Genomic DNA, 20,872 nt, shown 5'->3' on the forward strand with positions numbered 1-20,872 from the left:
TGTCCTACTTTTGGTTTTTGTCGCTTTGGAAACTTGCTACAACTGCCAGGAGTGAGGAGCTGCACCAAGCGAAGCTGAGCTTGATACTCGACTGTGCTGAGGTGAACCACCTGATTTTTTTTTTTATTCATTCACAGGATGTGGGCTTCACTGGTGAGACTGGAGGCATATGCAGATTTTTCAAAGTGTTATGTTTACTGACTGGTATTAAGATAATAGAAAGTGTGGCCAGTTTTAAATACTGATTTTTTAAAATCATTAAATGAGCAGTAAATAGGAACATTGCCTTTACGCTATTGCTATTTGGTTTAAAAAAAAGCCCACCAGCAACATACTGTGAGAAATCCAAGATTTGCCTTTTTCAAATCAATCAAATGTTATTAATCCAAAATGTGTTATGCTTTTAATGTTCATTTAGAGGAGAATCAATTAATGGCTTTGCCATTAAATTTGACACCTATTTTCTACCATAGGTGAATTGGAGAATTTGTTTCTGCTGTTTCAGCTCATAAATTTTTCAAAATTTAAGACCGTTCAAAAAATAGATACAGATCAGGAAGCTCATTCAACTCCCCTTAGCTCATGAGTTCAGAACACCATTTACGGTACCCATATCACCGTGCACAACTAGCCTTTATTCCATGTTTCTCTCCTTGAATACTCTGCCTGGAGTACACTGTCTCAAAATTCCTCCACATCTTGAGCTTAAAAAAATGCATAATTTTTGGGGAAAATCCCAGGTCCATCGATTCTCGGCCTTTTTTCCCCAACGATCCATATTTTTGATGGGGCTGGTGTGTTGGTTCTTCTTGCCCTCATCCTATTCCATTCAGACATCATGGTAAGAGGTGCCACTTATGGGATGGTAACTCCTAACCTGCCAATTCTACTTCTTTGGAACCTAATATAAAGTATTCATGCATGAAACAGGAATACGTGATAAACAAAGACTTAGGTGGGACCCGCAATGCTGATTGCGCATTGTTTCTATTAGATTTTTAAAAGCGTTGGCCTCTTTGGTCAGAATGGCCAGTCCCACCAGTGGAGAGACAAGGTGCTGCCCCAGCACTTCTAGCGTCCGTGGGGCGAAGGTCGGAAATGGAATGAACATCTTCCCCTTCATTTAAATGACTCCGATCCTAAGCCTTGGGATGGGAATGTGGAACCATTCGAAGTCACATGCCATACCAGTGGTTCAGTGGCCTGCCAGGAATTTGAGGGTTGATAAGAGTTTCCATCTGAAGAATGATAAGTACGCAAGATATAGTTAATAGAAGAGATGAACAATCTCATTTCCTCAATCTGTAAGGAAAATAATAGAATTTTCAGCAACAGAATGAGCCATTAGCCTGATAAAACTGCCCCTTTTTGACAGGTCAACCCATTACTACACCTTTTCAGCATTATCCATCAATCCTGCCTCCTTTCAAATATACATGGGGTCATCTGGTTGCTTCCGCTCCATATAAAATGTCCCGTGTCAGTGGCCTTCAGTCACAACTCCTTGTAGAGTATCTAATTTCTTGCTCCCAACTTCCTATTTTTTTAAAAAAAAATGTGTCTCCTGGCATTTGAATACTTGACCATCAAGAACAATTTGCCTGGGTTTATTTTATCAATTCCTTTCAGAATCTTGGTAAACTTCAGCTGCAGCAGTTTGAAACATCCTCCTTTCCACAGAAAATAAACCCAGCTTCTTTGATCTATCATCAGGGCTGACATTTCTGATACCTTTTTAGTTCATCTCTTTGTATTGCCTGAATGACATTTAATATGCACCGTGATTAGATACCAGAACTGTTAGTGATGAGTTCTAACCAGCATGGTATGCAACAATAGTCTCTTTTTATTTGTATTCCAAGCCTCAAAAGTGACAGCAACAGCCACCAATGTCCTTTGCTTTTCCAAAGCCAGAGGAAAGTAATATTCCCAATTTGTGTCAGATTTATGGCCAGAACTGTTTTAATATGAGCCCAATTAATGAAAGCTGATCTTTCCTCCACAGTGCCATCTCTCATCAATTCACCGCAGAGGTGAATCTGAATGTTCTTTCAGAAGGTAGTTCATGGAATAAAGGCTTGGTTTCAGCTTTTGATCTATTCGAGATAAGAAAAGAAATTGCAGGCATGTGGTTTATTGCCTCTGTAGGATCTAAGATAAATTGGGATTAAATACATGTTCTAGCCGGGTTTATTTAGGAGCCTAACTTAAAGTGAACATGCAATTATAATTGGATAATTAACATCATATATTCCTTGCAAATTCCTGCTCAGGCAGGAATTCGCCTTTCTGCTGTGAAAGGGATGAAATAATGAAAGGCTCCAACCAAATGTTTTATCCCTGAAGAGCAATCCGTAAAATAGTGCTTGTTAAAGAGAGAATTGAAAGAACTGAATTCACAATTTATTTAGAGATTCACAATTTGGTGATTAGAAAATGCTCTCTTCCCAAGGGAAAGTGAATGCAGAGCATTCCAGAGAAAGGATCATTTTAAAAGGATTGATAGTTGTTGAAAAGGGGGATTGAGGATTATTAACAGCACAAGAAATTTTTCAGGGAAACTAAGGGAAAGAATTTAGGACTTTTTCCATTTTGGCACTTATTGGAAATTGCGAAACCCCAGCTTGTACTTTTCTGTCGAGTAAAACTAATGGATGATAAACCTTCGCTGGGGTTGTGCAGCTTCTGATCAAGGCATCGAACCTCCTAAAATAGGGAATTGAGAGGTTGGGGTGCGAATCCATGAAAAAAAATCATACATGAAGTGAGTTTGATGGGCTGAATGGCCGTTTCTTCCCCCAGGCTTGTTCTTATGTTAATAGCGAGGAGGCAAGATAGAAATGCAACAGCTTAAGTAAATACATATCTCCTGTGGCCTTGCTCAGGTTACTTTTTTTTATCTTTACCAAAGGATTTGGCAGTCAGCTGGATGTTATAGGGGAGGAACAATAAGACGATAATGACATAAACAGTTAGTTAGGTATGTTTGTTATGATTGATTTTCTTCTTAAAGGTGTAGGCCAACATGAACTCAAACTTAGTTGGACAAAACTAAAGTGTTGCTATCCGGTTCATTCCATGTTGATAAACTGTGGGTGGGGGAGGGGAGTCTTGAAAACTGCTGAGGAAGATGATGGTCTGGACTAACCTCAAAGGAGCCACAAGACCTTGTAAGACATGGCACAAGATGTTAGTTTTGGTTTTGACAATGTTTTTGGCGGTTTTTGTTGCTTCTTGTTCTGAACTTTGTGCAAAGCTCCACAATGTTTCTCAGCATCAGTGTCAGAGCAGTAAGTGATCTGTGCCTACTTTGTGGTTCAGTGAATTAGAGGCATTATGGTATGTTTTTACGGCATGAGACTGACTACAGGCGAGATAATGTGCATGGTCTGATGGTGCTGGGATAATCTGTTCCAAGTGCAGTATGTTGTCGGTTAATGAGACTCTTTTCCTTTTTTCTGCTTCATACTGTGAAGGTACTGGTGAAGGTGATATGGTGGGGGTGGGTGGGTGGGTGGAGCATTCCTTCCCCTCATAATTGGGCAGGTTTGTGGTGGGCAGTGATCGCTTGAATTTTCTATCTCAACTTCGCAAACTGGGATTTCACTCTTCCCCCACCCCCAACTCCCTCAGGGAACATCACTGGTGGCGTGTTCCCCACCTGATATGCACAAATGGCAGTGGGAGGACAAAGCCCTAGTCACAGGTGGATTAACCTCCAGCTGGCCTGACTTACCACCGCTCCCTGAGGCTGCAGGTGGTAAAGGCCTGGAGATCCTTCAATGAAAACAGAGGGCTTGGAGTGGCCTGCCCTCCCTCCAGTCACCCTGCAAATACCGGGCTGTTGAAGGAGCCTTCAGTAGGAATCTTAAATATAGGCTTCATCTGCCCCTTTTAAACTTGATGCCCCTTCAAGTGCTGTACTCTGCAGCAGCACAGCCAGAGTTTCCTCAGTTGAATTCCCTTTGGCAAGAAGAAGATGGCTGTGAATAAAGAAGGATAGGGAGGGGTAGGTGGGAATGGAGGTGGGACAAGGGGAGGAAGTCTTGCACTCCTGGAACTCTTCTCAGAAGAAGAGAATTCCCACCTCTCCACTGACACAGCTCCATGGAAACCAGCAGTTTCGCACACGACCCAAATGTGAACCAGTTGAGGATAAATCTGATTATTTAGAAGTGCTGCTGGAAAACTTAACAAGATGGGAGCACATACCAGAACTTGGGTGAGGAGGTCTGGCAATCTGGTTTGTAACTCATTACGATATCCATTTTAAGAGACAAAATGAATCATGTGGACTGTGAACTAGCCACATTGACGTCCATGCTCAGATTCCTGATCCGCACAACCACCATGTAAAACACTGCGTCGATAGTGTTAAAGTTTAGCATTTGTCCATTATTGTCCACAGTCTTTATAACCATGCCAGGGCTTGTGATTGATCTCCATCCTGTCCTCAAACAAAATTCACACCTTCCAGTAGGGAATCACTGGGTGACAATCAGGAATGGGATTTCTGGCCGATTTCCTTTTCCCTCTCCTCTTCTCAGGGATACTGGATAATTCTGACAACCCCGAGTGATGTGAGGTTGAGATCAACTAACTGAGCACAGACCATGGAGGGGACCTGTCTCCTTCCTTTTCTGTCTGAGTTTTCTGGCCAGATTTTGAAACCTCACCACAGGCTGGATCCAGCTCCTAGGCTGGGGATTCCCCACCCCTGCTCTAGATCCACAGCTTTGAGCTTGTCTCTTAACTGCCCTCTGAAATGGCCTAGCAAAGCACTCGGTTCAAGGGCAATTAGGGATGGGCAACAAGTGCTGGCCTTGCCAGCGACGTTCACATCCCGTGAAAAATAAATCCCAGTGTTTTGCACTTCCTTGTCAACCCACAAGCCCCATGTTTTGTTAGCAGTTTAAATGTTTCTTAATTGACTATTCAAAGAAAGAGATATCTAACAGGAAAGCGGAGGAGGTTATACAAGCATACACTTTCAAAAGCCCAAACTATAAATAAGTAGACTGTGTTTCAAGATTTCTCAGCAGCTCTGTGACATGTTTAGATAAGAGTTCACATCATTCTGTTACAGGGAGTCCAAGCCTACCACAAGTGGGCTTTATTTATACTGTGTGACCTCGAAATAATGGAAATGCTTGAGTGAATGTGAAAATGAATAATTTAAACATAACATGTGTACTTAGTGCTCCTCTTGTGCTTTCTTCAGGGGATTTACTCCATTAGAAAGATTGGCCCTGAGAATCAGCAGGCTGTAACCCTGTTGGTCAGCCACTTTTCAATGTGGATCCCCACTAGAGTTAGTGGGGCTATTGCGGAGCATTTAACATGCATGGCTCACCTTGACGGCAGTGTGTGCATGATACAACTTACCAAGGCTCCTTGGACTGTACATCTCAAACTCACAACCTCTACCACCTGCAAGGGCAGCAGGAGCATGGGAACACCACCACCTGCAAGTTCCCCTTCCCAGTGACATACCACCTAATTGGAAATACATCGCTGTTTGTTGCTGGCAAAATGTCCTGTAAATCCCTACCTAACAGGACTGTGGGATTACCTACAGCAGAAGTATTGCAGTGGTTCAAGAAGATGGCTCACCACCATCTCCTCAAGGGCAATTAAGAATAATAAATGCTGGTCTTGCCAGGGACACTCATATCTCATGAACAAATGAAAAAAAAACATGGGTACCTGTGTCACTGTGGGCACATCTCTGGTACCTGTTGCTACAGGGAAAAAACATTGCCACACCTCATTGGTCATGCTGACTTCCAATCTTGACCCAAGTCCTGTAGCATCGGAGAAGAGGGAACACTTTAGGCAGTTCTGGCAGTAAAGAGTCTGAATCCCAGCTCCAACTCCACACCTCAATGAGATTTGCCTTGTAAGGCAGGCCTGCATGAATATCCCAGAAACAACAGAGTTCCAGTGCAACAGGGCCCGTGAAGTTTTCCCGTAGGTTTTGCCAGTGTGTGGTTGAGAATATTGCAAGAATCCGTGGAAATTAGGGGCCAATTTGTTTAATAAATGAAACAAAAAAGTGAAAATGCATATACAAATTTCCCACTTAGAGCCTTTTGTGTCACACTGTCTCCTTCAACCAGAAAATTCAGATTGTGTCCATGGCCACTGGTGTCTAATTAGCTGGTACAAGCTGTACACAAGATGTTAAAGGTGAAAAGTGGAGACTAATCATGAAAAATAAATGAGCAATACCAATGTAAAATATATAGCAACACACACAGCCTTTCATGCTACAGATGGTCCAAGGAATTCTGAAAGATTTTAATAAGCATCAGAGTGATAGTAAAAGAATGTTACTGGAGATAAATGCAGGCATGGTTGTAGAGGTATGTGTTACAGTTCAGTGAAATGCTAACTAAAAACCATTCATTGCTGCCAAACCTATCTCTGACTAGCGTGACCAGAAATTTGTGTCAAAATTAAACTGAACCAAAAGCATTAGGATAGATTGACTCAGTGTATCACTGCTGCAAATTTCCCCAGGCATTCATCCTCTACTTCTCTGATTTTGGTTTTTAGTGTATCCCCTTCTGGCTCCTCTCTCACTCTACCACCTTCAGCCACTATGCTCCTACTCTCTGGAATTCTTGCTCAGAGCTTGGCTGCCTCACAAAAATCTCCCCACTCCCCCAACATACCTCTTCAGGCATGTCTTCATTTACTTCCATTAACATTCTCCCCCTTCTCCACCTCTGTAACCTCCTCCAACCCCACAAACCCCTGCGATATCTGCACTCCTCTAATTCTGGCCTCTGGAGCGTCATCAATTTTAATCGCTCCGCTGTTGGTGGCCATGTCTTCAGCTGCCAAGGCCCTAAGCTCTGTAATTCCTTCCCTCTACCTCCCTTTCCTAGGGTTGTCAATCCTGCAGGATTGGGCTGTTGTCTCCAGGAAATGAAGATCAATCTCCAGGAGACAGTGCTGTGTGCAAGCCTGGAAAAAAAATCATAGGGACATTAAAGAAGATAGTTTTTAAAAAAAACAAAAAAATTTATTTGAACATTTCTCTTTACCAGATGTAAAAATACTGAAAATGGTAGAATAAAGGCTGGCAGTCAATTGAGTAATATGTCTTTTTGCTTTCCAGTTGGCACAGGAAGACAGTGTATAGCAAGAATGGATGTGTTGGCTGACAAATGGCCAAGTCATGTGATGAAACCTCCAGGAATACACTTATTCACAATTGACAATCCTACCCTGTCCTCCTTTAGGATGGTCCTTAAAACTTATCTGTTTGGCCAAGCTTTTGGTTATCCGCTCCAATATCTCTTTAATTTGTGTCAAGTTTTGTTTTATAATGCTCCTGTGAAATGACATTTTATTATGTTTAAAGGTGCCATATAAATACTGGTGTTGTTGTTTCAGTTTAATATTTATTAACCCAAAGGCCTTGAGACATCTGGTACATGAAAATCGCCACACTTACATGTATGTTGTTGCTCATTTATCTTTAATGATTGTAGCAGACATTTCCTTTTAACATCTGTCTGTATGTTGACCAAAAATAGTGGGGTTCCTTTTCCTACAGGTCCCTAAGTGAAACTACTTTAGTGGGGGGTGAGACATCCCCTTATTGCAGGCTGATTTCCTGGCTTTAGGATCACTATGAGCAGATTTCCATCAGAGATCAAGTTTCAGAGAGGGAGGGGAAATCAGTGTTTCCAACTGACAAGCATATTTTTAACCTTTGTTTACAATATTTTCTAAATTTGGAGATGGGTAAGTTCCGTTCAGATCATGATATTTTAAGTCCCCTTTTCTCACAACAATGGTATACATCAGAAAAGAATGGTGTTCTTGGTGTCCAACAATGATCAGAAATCCAGTGTACAAGCTTTTGCCATCAGTTAGATCCCATTATAATTATAAAATTATATACAGCACAAAAGGAGGCCATTTGACTCATTGTGCCTTTGAAGGAGCTATTCAATTAGTCCCTGCACTCTCCTTATAGTGTGTTCATTTGGGTGGACATGGATGGACGTGTGCGACACACAGCGAGGTGGACACACAGCATGCAGTTAGGGTTTGGAATGCAATGCCTGGAAGTCTGGTGGAGGCAGGTTCCATTGAGGCATTCAAGAGAGCATTGGATGATTATTTATATAGAAACGATGTGCAGGGTTACGGGGAAATGGCAGGAAATTGGCACTTAGTTAAAATACTCAAGAGAGCTGGTGCAAACATGATGGGCCAAATGGCCTCCTTCTGCACCGCAGCAATTCTGTGATTCTATTTCTAGCGGAAAATCTCAAAAGTAGTGATGGGAAGTGGGGAAGCGATGTCTTCCCATCTGCTGTTCCTCCTCTGTCTGCTGGAGTTACACCAAGGAGCTGGATGTATCTCCAGATGAAAAGCTCTCCCAGTACATCTAGCAAACCATTTTTCATCAGCCAGATAGCACACACCACATGCCACAAGAGCACACCAATTTGTCCCAATTTCAACTGGATCCCGAAAGCCAGGCTGCAAGAGTGTTGGGTTTTGCAGCAATCTCCGATTTCCCACAAGTACAAGGGGCATTTGACTGCACACATGTGGCCTTCTGAGATCACTGGCAACAGCTTGTTACATCCATCAATAAGAAAGGTTTGCACTCTAGATTCTAGAACAGTCCCGGCAAATTGGAGGGTGGCAAATGTAACCCCACTATTTAAAAAAGGAGGGAGGGACAAAACAGTGAATTACAGACTGGTTAGCCTAACATCAGTAGTAGGGAAAATTCTAGAGTCTATTGTAAAGGACGTGATAACTGGACGCTTAGAAAATATCAATGGGATTAGACAAAGTCAGCATGGTTTTATGAAAGGGAAATCATGTTTGGCAAACCTACTGGAGTTTTTTGAGGATGTAACCAACAGAATAGATAAGGGAGAACCAGTGGATGTGGTGCATTTGGATTTTCAGAAAATTTGATTAAGTCCCACATAAGAGGTTAGTGTGTAAAATTAAAGCACATGGGATTGGAGGGTAACATATTGTCATGGATTGAGAATTGGTTAGCAGACAAGAAAGAGAATGGGAATAAATTGGTCTTTTTTGGAGTGACAGGAGATGACTAGTGAGGTATCGCAGGGATCAGTGCTTGGGCCCCAGCTATTCGCAATATATATCAATGATTTGGATGAGGGAACTAAATGTAATATTTTCCAGTTTGCTGAATTTCTGGACATCAAGGGTCATGGGGAGAGGGCAGGAGTATGGCTTTGAGATGGAGGATCAGCCATGATCATATTGAATGGCGCAGCAGGCTTGAAGGGCTGATTGGCCTACTCCTGCTCCTATTTTCTATGTTTCTATGTCATCTTCCAGATAACAAATTCCAGCTGGTTATAGAGCAAAATAATCTTAAAGAGAAAATACATCAGTCTCTTAATGCTGGATGCTTCAGAGATACCTGCTGAAAATTACAAGTACTGATATTTTCCTATCTGAAAAGTTGCCTGGCCAACTATTAAACTCGGAGTGACCTGAGCCTCTGTTTGCTTAACAACAATTGTGTTTGTGGCTTTAAAGGGGCACACTAATAAAATAATGCATTGTGTACTGCACGGTGTAAAATTCCTGTCTTTATAGTGGTGAGTATAAATATCATCTATATCACTCAGCCTTCCAAAAAATAAGGCATTGCTGAAATTATAATCTTGAAAATTCCTTTATCCCCTTCCTTGCTGTCATTAAAAGAAGGAACTGACTTTGAACAAAGGTTACTGTGTTGTTGAACCAAATGTCTTTGCCTTTTCTGGCACTCCCCACCATAACTCTGGTGGACACACAGTGGAAGGGCTGCAAACTATAATGAGACCCTAGTGTCCTAAGTACGGATCATGCCTAGTGATCCAGTTTCCAGTGGCTGCAAGCCTCTAATCATCCCAAACAAGTCCATTGATGTTGAGGGTGCAGAGCTCGGGTAGCGAATTGAAAAACACGGGACTTCCCACATCCTTGGCCTCTCCATGGCTGCCAGTAGGCTAATTGAAAGGAGGCAAATGGGCTTATGGAAGGGCAGTTGTGGGGCCCACCTTGAGCAGAACTATGGCCTAGACTCTTTTAGAGAAAGGCAGAAATTTTGTTCAATTGTAACACAGGGCACTGCAGGGGATAATACTTGTTTTTCAGCTGACATCTCTCCCCTTGGTCTACTGTTATTTTGGTGAAATTTGCAGCATCTTCACTGTGGTGGGCATCCATGCTTCACCACTAATCATGCAGATGCCCAGCGGCGACATCCAAATAAAAGGATCTTCCCACTGATAAACTTCAACAGGCTGAATGGCAGAGATCCTTGTTGGTCATGGTCCTAGTGTAACTGCCAAGGTCACAGCCCCACACATTTCAGAGCCATTAATGCTTTTTGTTGCTCCACAGGTCATCCTTGTCAGCCTGACCCTTGCCAGAATGGAGGCACATGCCTGGCTGGAGTCTCTTTGGATTCCTATTACTGCATCTGCATGGATGGATTCAGCGGGAAACACTGCACAGAGATAGAACAAGGTAAGAAGCCTGGATTGGACAACTGATGCTAAGGTTTGAGCTGTTTGTTCTTCTGCCTTGCGTTTCTGTCTGCATGGCTATTTATTCTTTTTCACTTTATTGGTTCAAGGATTTCACAGATCTGTGGCTTTACACAGAAGCAAAGCAAGCAAATTGGATTGAAATTAAATAAATAATTGAACACACATAAAATGTCAGATGCAGTAACAGAAGACCACTGCCTATTGTCCAGGACTTGGCTCCATGCCTAATAGCTTCTGTTTGAGCAGAATTTATTGGGGAAAGAATTCAACTGCCATCAGTGTGTCATTGATTAGTGAGGATATACAGCTATTTGTTTGTCTCTGACAGTAACACCATCTGTTGATTCTTTGAGACTCTATAAACTGCTGATGTCCTGCAATTGAGACAGGCTAGAAAGAAAGAATTGCATCTAATAGTGTCTTTCGCAACTTCAGGATATCCCGAAGCACTTTACAGTCAATTAAATACTTCTTGAAGTGTTATCACCATGGAAGATCTTGTAATACTGTAGGATAGTCGCAGGTAATGGTATTAATGAGAATGAGAATTAACAACTTGATGAATATAACTGTGAAATGAGGGAGGGACTTAGTTACATAAGCAAAATAGATCCTTTTGATGTAAAGTCAATCCACCAGAATTTAATTATTTATATACTTGTGACTGAACACTGCAAAATTCTTACCTCAGGCCACAAGAAAGATACAAATAAGACAACTTTCTTGGGCCGATTTTTAACTAATCCATCCAGAATAAGAGACCTACTATTTCCCATCACATCATCTAATTTCTTGTATGAGTCTGAAGTTTTTACCTCTATTCCACTTCCAGCACAGTGTAAGTGAAGTTCCTCCTACCATCCTCCTAAACTTTCCTTTCTACAGTTATACAAGCCACCATTATTCCAGCACAACTTCGGACGGTCGGTCTAGAATGAAGGTAGACTTGCAAAGTACAGGTCAAAGATTGTAAAGTGCTTAGGGACATTCTGAAGTTGTGAATGATTCCAAGTCAATGCAATCCCTTCACAATTGTGCACTGCTTCAAGCTGAAGTGTTATCTTTCCCTCACATTGCTGAACAATGTTGCGTTACATATAAACCTGCTAGCAATGTCTTTTTAGCCGTGGTTAAAATGCATGAAAAAGACGGTTAAAACAAAATACTTACATCTCTAATGTACCTTTTACAACTTCTGGAGGTACCAAAGTACTTAGCTAATTAAGTACTTTAGAAGTGTAGTAACTATTGTAATACCACAGCCTATTTGCGCACAGCACGCTCTCACAACCAGCAATGGGATAATGACCAGATCATCTATTGCTGAGGTTTTGGCTTGAGATAAATATTGGTCAAGACTCTGGGGAGTACGCCTCTGCTCTTCCTTCGAAATAGTGCCAGGAGATCTTTTACATTCGCCTTTTTAAAAGAAATACAGGTTAAAACATCTGAGGAGGACTGAGAACCATCTCTAGTGAGAGGAGTTTAAAAACAGAAAGATTTTATTGTATAACTTCTGAGCTGGGTCCACAGTGAGTCCAAATTCTCAACTTGCAGCAACTTTTCTGTCTACTTTGCAAGTCTACCTTCATTCTAGATCGACCATCCCAAGCCGTGCCAGAATAATGGTGGCTTGGATAACCACGGAAAGGAAAGTTTAGGAGGATTGTAGGAGGAACTTCTTCACTTACAGTGTGGTGGAAGTGAAATAGAGATTAAAAACTTCAGACTCATACAAGAATTTAGATGATGCAATGGGAGATAGTAGGTTTTTTTATTCTGGATGGATGAGTTAAAATATCCCCATGGAACTTGTCTTATTTGTATCTTTCTTGTGGCCTGAGGTAAAAATTTTGCAGTGTTCAGTCACAAGTAGATAAATAATTAAATTCTGGTGGATTGACTTTACATCAAAAGGATCTTGATTTTGCTTGTGTAACTAAGTCCCTCCCTCATTTCACAGTTATATTCATGAGGTTGTTAATTCAGTGCCTGGACTAACAGAACTCAGGGCTATAATTAATTAGAACAATCTTGAACTGAACAATGTGGCTAAGTGACCTCCTGCTGTTCTGTAAAATGCTATGATCTATGCAAGGAAGAATTAACACTTCCATAGTGTTTTCACTGTGCCCAGGATATCCCAAGCTACTTCACAACAAAATGTTTAAGAAATTTAACATGCTACTTAGGTGTATTGTCACTCGTCAAATCTCACAAATGGTAAATGGCCAGTTAATCTGTGTTGTTAATATGATGTTAGGTGAGGGAGGAATATTGGTCAGGATACTGGAGATCACTTTGCTCTTCAATAGTGCCCTGGAACCATTGACGTCCTGTGAGCAGCATAGGAGGGGAGGATAAAATCTTAAAGAGGAATGGCTCACTCCAGAAAGTGTTGGACCAGTGACTAAGATGAATTTACCTTTTTTTTGAGTAAGCGCTTTCTTTGATGTTAACCATAGCCATTCCCACCTTTTGAGTTTCCACTTCTATCTGTGAGCAAAACTTAAGGAGTCAAGTACTACAGTGGGGACTCTTATCTCCTGGGAGTTCTGTTGGGCAACGCCATTTTGCTTTTTATCTTCAATTTAGCTGTACCCAGGAAGTTCCCTCACATCACTTCCTGTGGTTTGCAAAGTAATTGTGCAGCCATGTTTCTTCTCCCTCCTTCTCAGCATATCATTTTATTTTAATAAAATTTATTGATGCAATCAAAACAGGAAGTGGTGCAGAGAAACATACCGGGTATACGCTGGAAGACATAAGGTATAACGATGTCACTAGATACTCCAAACCCTCAGGTAAGCTGCCTGTGATTTCTGACAACAGAAACGATGCTGTTGGACAGAAATTCAAAGCTTGACTGTGCTTCAGGTCACAGATCCTCACGAGTCTTGTGCAGGGTTCAAAGCCATTCTCAAACTCTCGCAGAAGGTGCCAAACCTCTTTCTCTTTTCTTTAGTCTCTCTACATTAAATGTTTGGTAATCGTAGTTGCTGCTTCATGCGTGCGTGCACACTAATTGCTTGGGCTGCTGCACTCCCTTTCCATTCTTCGGCCTGTGTTTGAGCGCTCACTGCTAGCGTGGCGATACAACAATTGCTAGGCATGTTTCTCAAGTTGGCGGGCTGACCCTGATGCCTGCTTCCTCACTTTCTGACACTCTGATCAAAATGCACTCCAGGGAGACCTTTCAACTCTGGAACTGGCGAGTTGAAAGTGAACTTTCTGTTTCTTTTGCCTGCTGTGTGTGGTGCGGAGCTTCCATGGTGAAGCAGATAGCTGAGCAAACAGCAATAAGCTGCATATAAAGCCTGAGAACCTTTTCTTTAGCCTAGAATCTGGTTCATTCTATATGACAATCATTTGCTGACACTGGCAGATCCTTGCACCCCAGGCAAATCATTGTCTGCTGTCTTTAAGTTGCTGCTTTTGTTGAAAGATCAGACCTGTTCTTGAAATATATCACTATTGTCTGATAATTAGCCAAAAAAGGAATGTCCTTGTCCTGCAATGCCCCAAAATTCTGACTTTTTTTCCCTCCCCTCCCTCCTGCACCCACAGAATCTAGTCTAAGTGAACATCCCTCAGATGTGAGCCTGCAACTGTCAATTGGCTACCTGAGCATGCCAGCCAAGGGCAATAGTGTTTTTATTTATTGTCCATACACATGTCTCTCGGTTGGAATCACAGAATGGGAGATTGGCTGTGATTGTTTATCTCCCCTCCTTGATCTCAAGTGCTGGTTTTAGCTCGGGGCAGGTCCACGAGTGAAATTCCCACAGGTTCTTAGCCACTTTAGGCCTCAGACCATTTTATCTAATTTAAAGTAGTTCAGCTGTGTCCTCTGCCCAAAACTGGTAGTAGTGCTGGCATGACAGGTGGGTGGCAACAGGAATTGGAGCAGGAGTCGGGCGCCAATGAGCGCTGGAGTAAACGCTCCCCAGCAAGGTAAGTAACACAGGACTTACACAGATGGTGGGTGGCAGTGTTTGGGGCAGGGGGTGGTGTGTGGGGCTGGGCCAATTGCAGCAGAAGCAGTCAGGGCTGGATAGACCTGGACAACAGAAGCACAAGATTTCTTTGGACCTGGAAAAATGATTCCAGGCCACGAGGAACCTGACCAGAGAGTTTAAAAATGCTTTCTTACCTGGTGACTTTGTGCAAATCATGCATTTTTTGGATTAAAATTACAAAAACCGATATGACATTTCAATATTTATGAAGCCCCAATTTGCCGCCTTTGGGTGATTGCTCTGTTTCCAATACCTGGAAGTCAAAATTGCCAGAGATGTGGTAACACTGTGTGGGAACCATTTGATTGCCCTCTTAATCCCTTGTCCACACGGTTCCCACTGGGAACCATCACTGTCACCATTTCCCATCACCAACCCAGGTCCGGTTTGTTATCTTATCACAGGTCCATGGTGGATTTGGCAACCTACCTAGTTTGCAAAGGTCAGTTAGGTGTACAAGATTATGAGGGGCATGGACCCTTAGTTGAAGGGTCAGTCACAAGGGGACATAAGTTCAAGGTGAGGGGCAGGAGGTTTAGGGGGGATGTGAGGAAAACCTTTTTTACCCAGAGGGTGGTGACGGTCTGGAATGCGCTACCTGGGAGGGTGGTGGAGGCGGGTTGCCTCACAACCTTTAAAAAGTACCTGGATGAGCACTTGGCATGTCATAACATTCAAGGCTATGGGCCAACTGCTGGTAAATGGGATTAGGTAGGTAGGTCAGGTGTTTCTCACGTGTCACTGCAGACTCGATGGGCTGAAGGGCCTCTTCTGCACTGTGATTCTGTGATTCTCACTGGATGTTGTGTTGAGTCATCAAAGAACTGAAGAAGTATGTTGGCTGGGAAATTCCTGAGAGTTGCTCATGCGCTGACAGTGTTACTGTGCAAGTCCAATTTCTTGCTTTGCTAATGTGCAATCAGATTCAGAAAAATGGAAAATATTCAAAGTAAACTAATTGCAAGAGCAGTAAACGGCAATAAAAAAAAACAGCCAAAGCTAATGTTTTGCCACTAGCATACATCACTGAAATGTCACAGAGCAGATTAACCTTTTGAGTACCGAAATTGTTTTGGAATTTGCACATTTGTTAACTATTAAAAATGGTTTTTCCTTTTATATTTATACTGCATTTATACATTTATACCACAGTCCTGAAGAAGTAACAGCAGCTCTGAGGAATTTCCCAGCTGTTATTTGGAAATTTGGCAGAAACATCAGCCTTAGTATCCAATGCATTCCCCTAAAACTCCTCTCCTTTCCACCTCATCAGAATAAACAATAAGGACAACAATAATATGCATTTATATAGTGCCTTTAACATAGTAAAACATCCTCAGGTGCTTCAGAGGAGCATTATCAAGCCAAATTTAAGGTGATGGTGAGCAAAAGCTTGGCCAAAGAGTAGGTTTTAAGAAGTGCCTCATAGGGGGAAAAAAAGAGTAGAAAAGTGGAGAGGTTTAAGGAGGAATTTCCAGAGCTGATGTTCTAGGCTAAAGATGAGATCTGATGGACGTGGATGAATTGAGGGGCTTTGATGAGGCAAAACAGGAAAACTGTTTCTGCTGTTTGGTGTGTCAGTAAGTGGAAGGTGTAAATTTAGGACCATGACCAGACGAATAACTAGGGTTTTAAGTTGGGTTGTTGAGATGTGCCTGACTCAACATGGTGATGGAAATGGAATCTATAAAAGCTTCTAAAAGGGAAGAATATCAATATTTTAAGAAGCAAAATTTAAAAGGGTATGGGAAAAGGGCCAGCGGGGTGGGACTATGGTGGCTGAATGACTTTGGTCTGTCAATTGTTACGGTGGCAGATCAGGATTGTCGATTTTGGCCTCAGTCTATTCCTGAGTTCATTGCCCAAGTTGTCAAGCATTAAGGTTCTGGCTGGATAGCTTTTATAGGGTGGAAGAAACCTGACAACTGCTTCCAGTGAAGTGGACAAGGTTGTCAACTGATTAATGACTCGAGTTCTGCAACAGAGTGCTTGTGGCCTAGAATATTTTACTTCACCTGGCAGCCAGATTGACTGAGTGGTTAACTCTAACCTGCCAATTTAAATGACACTTTCTACACACAATTATTTCTTTGTTCCTTTGCAGGGCCTTGTCACCCTAATCCCTGTCAAAACGGTGGCCTGTGCGAATTGATTTCACGCAGAGGAGACGTCTTCAGCGAATACACCTGCAAATGCCCCACTGGATTCCAGGGCATTCATTGCCAAACAAGTAAGTGAAATGATTTTATTTGGAAATTATTATCCGTGAAGAATCCATGGATATCACAACTGTTAAACTATTGGGCGTCGGTGAAATTGAGTATGATGGCACCCAGTGTCTTGCATTGTGAGCTTCTGGTAGCAGAAAATGGACCCTGAATTGAATGGTCTGGCCCTCAATTCCTCATTAAATTAGCAAATGTATTAATTACGAGGCAGTCATGTAATCTTCAAGTTTAGGTGTTGGGTGTAAAATACTGGGCTCTGTTCTGGTGGTCTGTGATGATCTTTGAACCCATCTGTTGGATTAGCATCCTATACAGTTTACTTTTGAAAAGGTCTGCTCTTAATTTAGGGCCTTGTTAGGCGTGAGATTGGATTGCTGGATTGGCTGTATAGGGCGAAATGCCTACCTCTGACTCGTGCTCATGCCTAGCGATGGTTCACGCAAGTTTTCCCTATAACCCCTATTATTGTTGATTATTCATAGTAATCTTCCTATAGTTTGGGTGGGGCACTCGTTTGGTTTTAAAGGAAATAAATTGTGCATCCGACGCTTTAAAAAGTTTGATTCCGAGAATTAAATGGACTACAGACTGTGCATTATCTCTGCAAATAGGAAAGGCTATTCTTGATACTAAAACCTGTTAATGTCGCTCCTGGGACTAGGTCAGAGTGATTAATGTGTATCCTGACAGCCCCCATGATTTCAATGGTTAGCCAGCAAGAAACCCACCAAAATGAGAAACCGCTATCACTTATTTGGATCTCATCCCAGAATAGTTTCAGAAGAGCCAGACAGCTGATCTGTTTCAAAAGGACTTAAAGGGGAGATTGTTCTCAAACTGTTATTTCTGAGCTTTTCAATTATGTTACAAATATCTCATGGTCAGACCAATGCTGGATATGTGTCAACTTCCACATGTATGCGGACAATACCTAGTTTAATCTTCCCACCATCACTGTTAAAATTATAGAGCTATAAAATAATACAGCATGGATGGCCCATTGTCCGTGTCCAGGGTTTAGGAGGTGCTGTCAAAGAAGTGTTGGCGAGTTGCTGCAGCGCATCCTGTAAATAGTATATGCTCTGGCGTGTGGGTGGTGGAGGGAATGAATGTTTAAGGTAGCCAAAGGTGCTATACAATTGCAAGTTGTTGATGGGATTGATGTATAGTTGTAAAGTGTCTAGGAACTGATATCGAGTGGTTCAGTCACTCGGACAGTATTGGGACCAATTTTGCAGAATGTCATCACTGCGCTTGTAAGTGGAGCTGTCAAACACAAGCCCAACATGACCTGAATTTCAACGGGGATGGAGGGGACAATGTGAAACCTTGCTTTAGAAATTCATTCACTCAACTCCTGCCACTCTCGTCAATGGGAAGACATTTTCTATCCAATGGTGGTAATCTATCAAAAAGTAGATTAGCATTTGCATAGCACCATTCACAACCTCCGGATGCCCCAGAGACTTGACAGCCAATGAAGTACATTTTGAAGTGGAGTCATTGTTGCAAAAAAAACATGGCAGCTGTTTTGGGAGATGGCAGTGGAGTGGTAATGTCACTGCACTAGTAATCCAGAGGTCCTGGCTAATGCTCTGGGACATGGGTTCAAATCCCACCATGGCCATGGCTGGAATTCAAAATTCAGTTAACAAAATCTGGAATTGAAAGCCAGTCTTAATAATTCTGAATATGAAACTATGGTCGTAAAAACCCATCTGGTTCACTAATATCCTTCAGGTAAAGAATTCTGCCATCCTTACCCGGTCTGACCTATATGTGGCTACAAATCCACTGTAAAGTGGTTGACTCTTAACTGCCCTCTGAAATGGCCAAGCAATTCAGTTCAAAAGGGTAATTGGGGATGGGCAACAAATAATTCTTTGGGACTTTTTACACCCACGAGAGAGGGCAGACAGAGCCTCAGTTTAACATCTCATTTGAAAGGCTGCTCCCTCAACATTGCAGCACTCCCTCAGTCCTTAACCTGAGAGCTGGCCTGGATTTGTGCTCAAGGGCTGAATTTTAATGGTCCAGGGTGACAGGACTAGAGGCAGTGGTTTTGGTGGGGGGTGGGTTTGGTGAGGTTGGTAAAGTAGTGGGGAGCTGCATTGGGATAGCTCCCTTTCACTGTCCTGCTGCTAGGGAAGGTTTCCAATTAGGAGGTCACCTGCAGTCAATTTGCCAAGTCAATCCTACTGCCAGCAAGTACAGATTTGGGTTCCCCTTTTAGTCTGACATTGGAGTCCCAAAGCCCATGGTAAACCTCATCCAAATCTCTGAAGTGGGACTTGAATACCCAACCTTCATGATTCAAAGACGATAGTGCTTGTAACTAAACTGCACCGGAGACGTTGTCCGGTATTGCCTTGTGTGAGAGTTGCTCTGTAGCCTCCAGGATTTCAGCTTTCGCTACATAAATCTTAGTGTTGGTGAAAACGAATTCATACTTAATGCACATTTTTCCCCACTAAAGAGCATACATAGGGCACTTCGATTTGGCCATTGCAGCAAGGGCTCTTTGCCAACCCAGTTGGAAGAATTTGGATTAATTTAGCCAATCATCTCTCGTTGATAAACAGCTGATAACGCATGACTCATCCTGAGGGAAAAAGAGATTTCCTTTGACTTCTTCACATTAGGAAGTGACCCCTGCAACATTGTAATGTACACAGGGAACTGGGTCGTGTGGTGAATTCGGAAAAATAACTTGTTGTTTGACCTCAGGGATCTAGCTTGAAATCCAGCCCAGATTTTTGGGATGAAAGACTTCTCTGCCTTCAGTTGTAAATGTCTGGTTTAAAATGAGTTTGGGGCCATTTCAATCCAGGCGCTAATGGGTTTGGGAGCACAACACAAAACTTTTTCAAAACAAAAATAGAATTACCTGGAAAAACTCAGCAGGTCTGGCAGCATCGGCGGAGAAGAAATCAGTTAACGTTTCGAGCCTTCATGGCCCTTCGGCAGAACTGAGACAAAACTTTTTCAATTGCTGCTAAATTGGCAATCTCACTGAGGCTAGAGGATGGCTGGTGTAAGAAATGAGAAAATGTTGCCCTGACACAGCAGGGGCCATTCTGGAATTTGGGGTGGGGTCACATCGTTAGGCAAATGTAGAGGGAGCTTCAAAATGTTTCTTACCTCTGCCGTGACAGGCCTAGCAGTGCTTTGGATGGAACTTTAGTCTGTACCTGACCTGTGCTGTTCCGGACCTAAGGGTGCTTGATGGACGCAGTTTTGCAGGAGGGCTACTTCATGTCAAAACTGTGCTGAAGATCATAAGATCATAAGAAATAGGAGCAGGAGTAGGCCATTTGGTCCCATCAAACTTGCCCTGCCATTTGAGATCATGGCCGATCTGAATTGGCCTTATCTCCACTTTCCTCTCTGTCCCCATGTCAGTCCAGAAGATATGCCCTGGAGAGCTTGATGAAGACACGTGAAAGGTGGAATTGGTCAACAGAATTAGTTCAAAATGGGCTGATAACAAATCAGCAACCTGTTTCTCACCAAAGAAAAAGAGGCCTGGTGTAAAATGGGCAGGCAAGTAAATCCATCTCAGGGAGGACCATGATTCTATTCTTACTGTGTATCGAGTCTGATCATATCAGGAATGACCAGAGTGACTCTAACTGCTCTGGATCTAACTGTATCATTGACTGACTGACTATACTGAGTCTACCTATAGACACCCTGACTGCACCAGGGGCTGACTACACTGGGTTTGAATGTACCAGTGACTGAATGTAGTTGGTGTCCTTGAGGTGGCTGTGGTGGGGAAGAAACCGTCATCCATCTCCTTCTGGATTGTGTCTTTACAAAGAAGCTCTGGAAAGAGATGCAGTGTTTTTGGTGAGGTTCATCCCAAGCAGCTCTGTGACACAGGACTCCATGCTCTATGGGCTGTTTTCGGGGACACACACCAAGATAAACATCAACTGCTGCTAGAGCACCATCAACTTGGTGAAAGATCTTCTTTGGGCTACCTGAAACCTGTTGGTCTTCCAGTGCAAAGAGTTGTTCACAGTCGAGTGTTGCAGACTGGCACACTGTCTAAGGTCCAGCTGCC

At 42.5% G+C, this 20,872-nt stretch overlaps 1 protein-coding gene across 4 annotated transcripts in view; it reads left to right on the top strand.

Moving 5' to 3' along the window:
• Positions 1-20,872, top strand: part of mfge8b (milk fat globule EGF and factor V/VIII domain containing b) — a 77,965-nt gene that overhangs the window by 29,841 nt on the left and 27,252 nt on the right. For 2 of the 4 annotated variants that reach the window (XM_078530005.1, XM_078530002.1), the window contains exons 2-4: positions 10,408-10,533; positions 13,280-13,360; positions 16,680-16,805. In XM_078530005.1, the coding sequence (XP_078386131.1) occupies positions 10,408-10,533; positions 13,280-13,360; positions 16,680-16,805 (333 nt within the window). The remainder of the gene's footprint in view (positions 1-10,407; positions 10,534-13,279; positions 13,361-16,679; positions 16,806-20,872) is intronic. The other 2 variants (XM_078530003.1, XM_078530004.1) reach the window with 1 other exon arrangement.

Source organism: Cetorhinus maximus, chromosome 26, assembly GCF_964194155.1.
Source record: "Cetorhinus maximus chromosome 26, sCetMax3.hap1.1, whole genome shotgun sequence".
Lineage (NCBI taxonomy): Eukaryota > Metazoa > Chordata > Chondrichthyes > Lamniformes > Cetorhinidae > Cetorhinus > Cetorhinus maximus.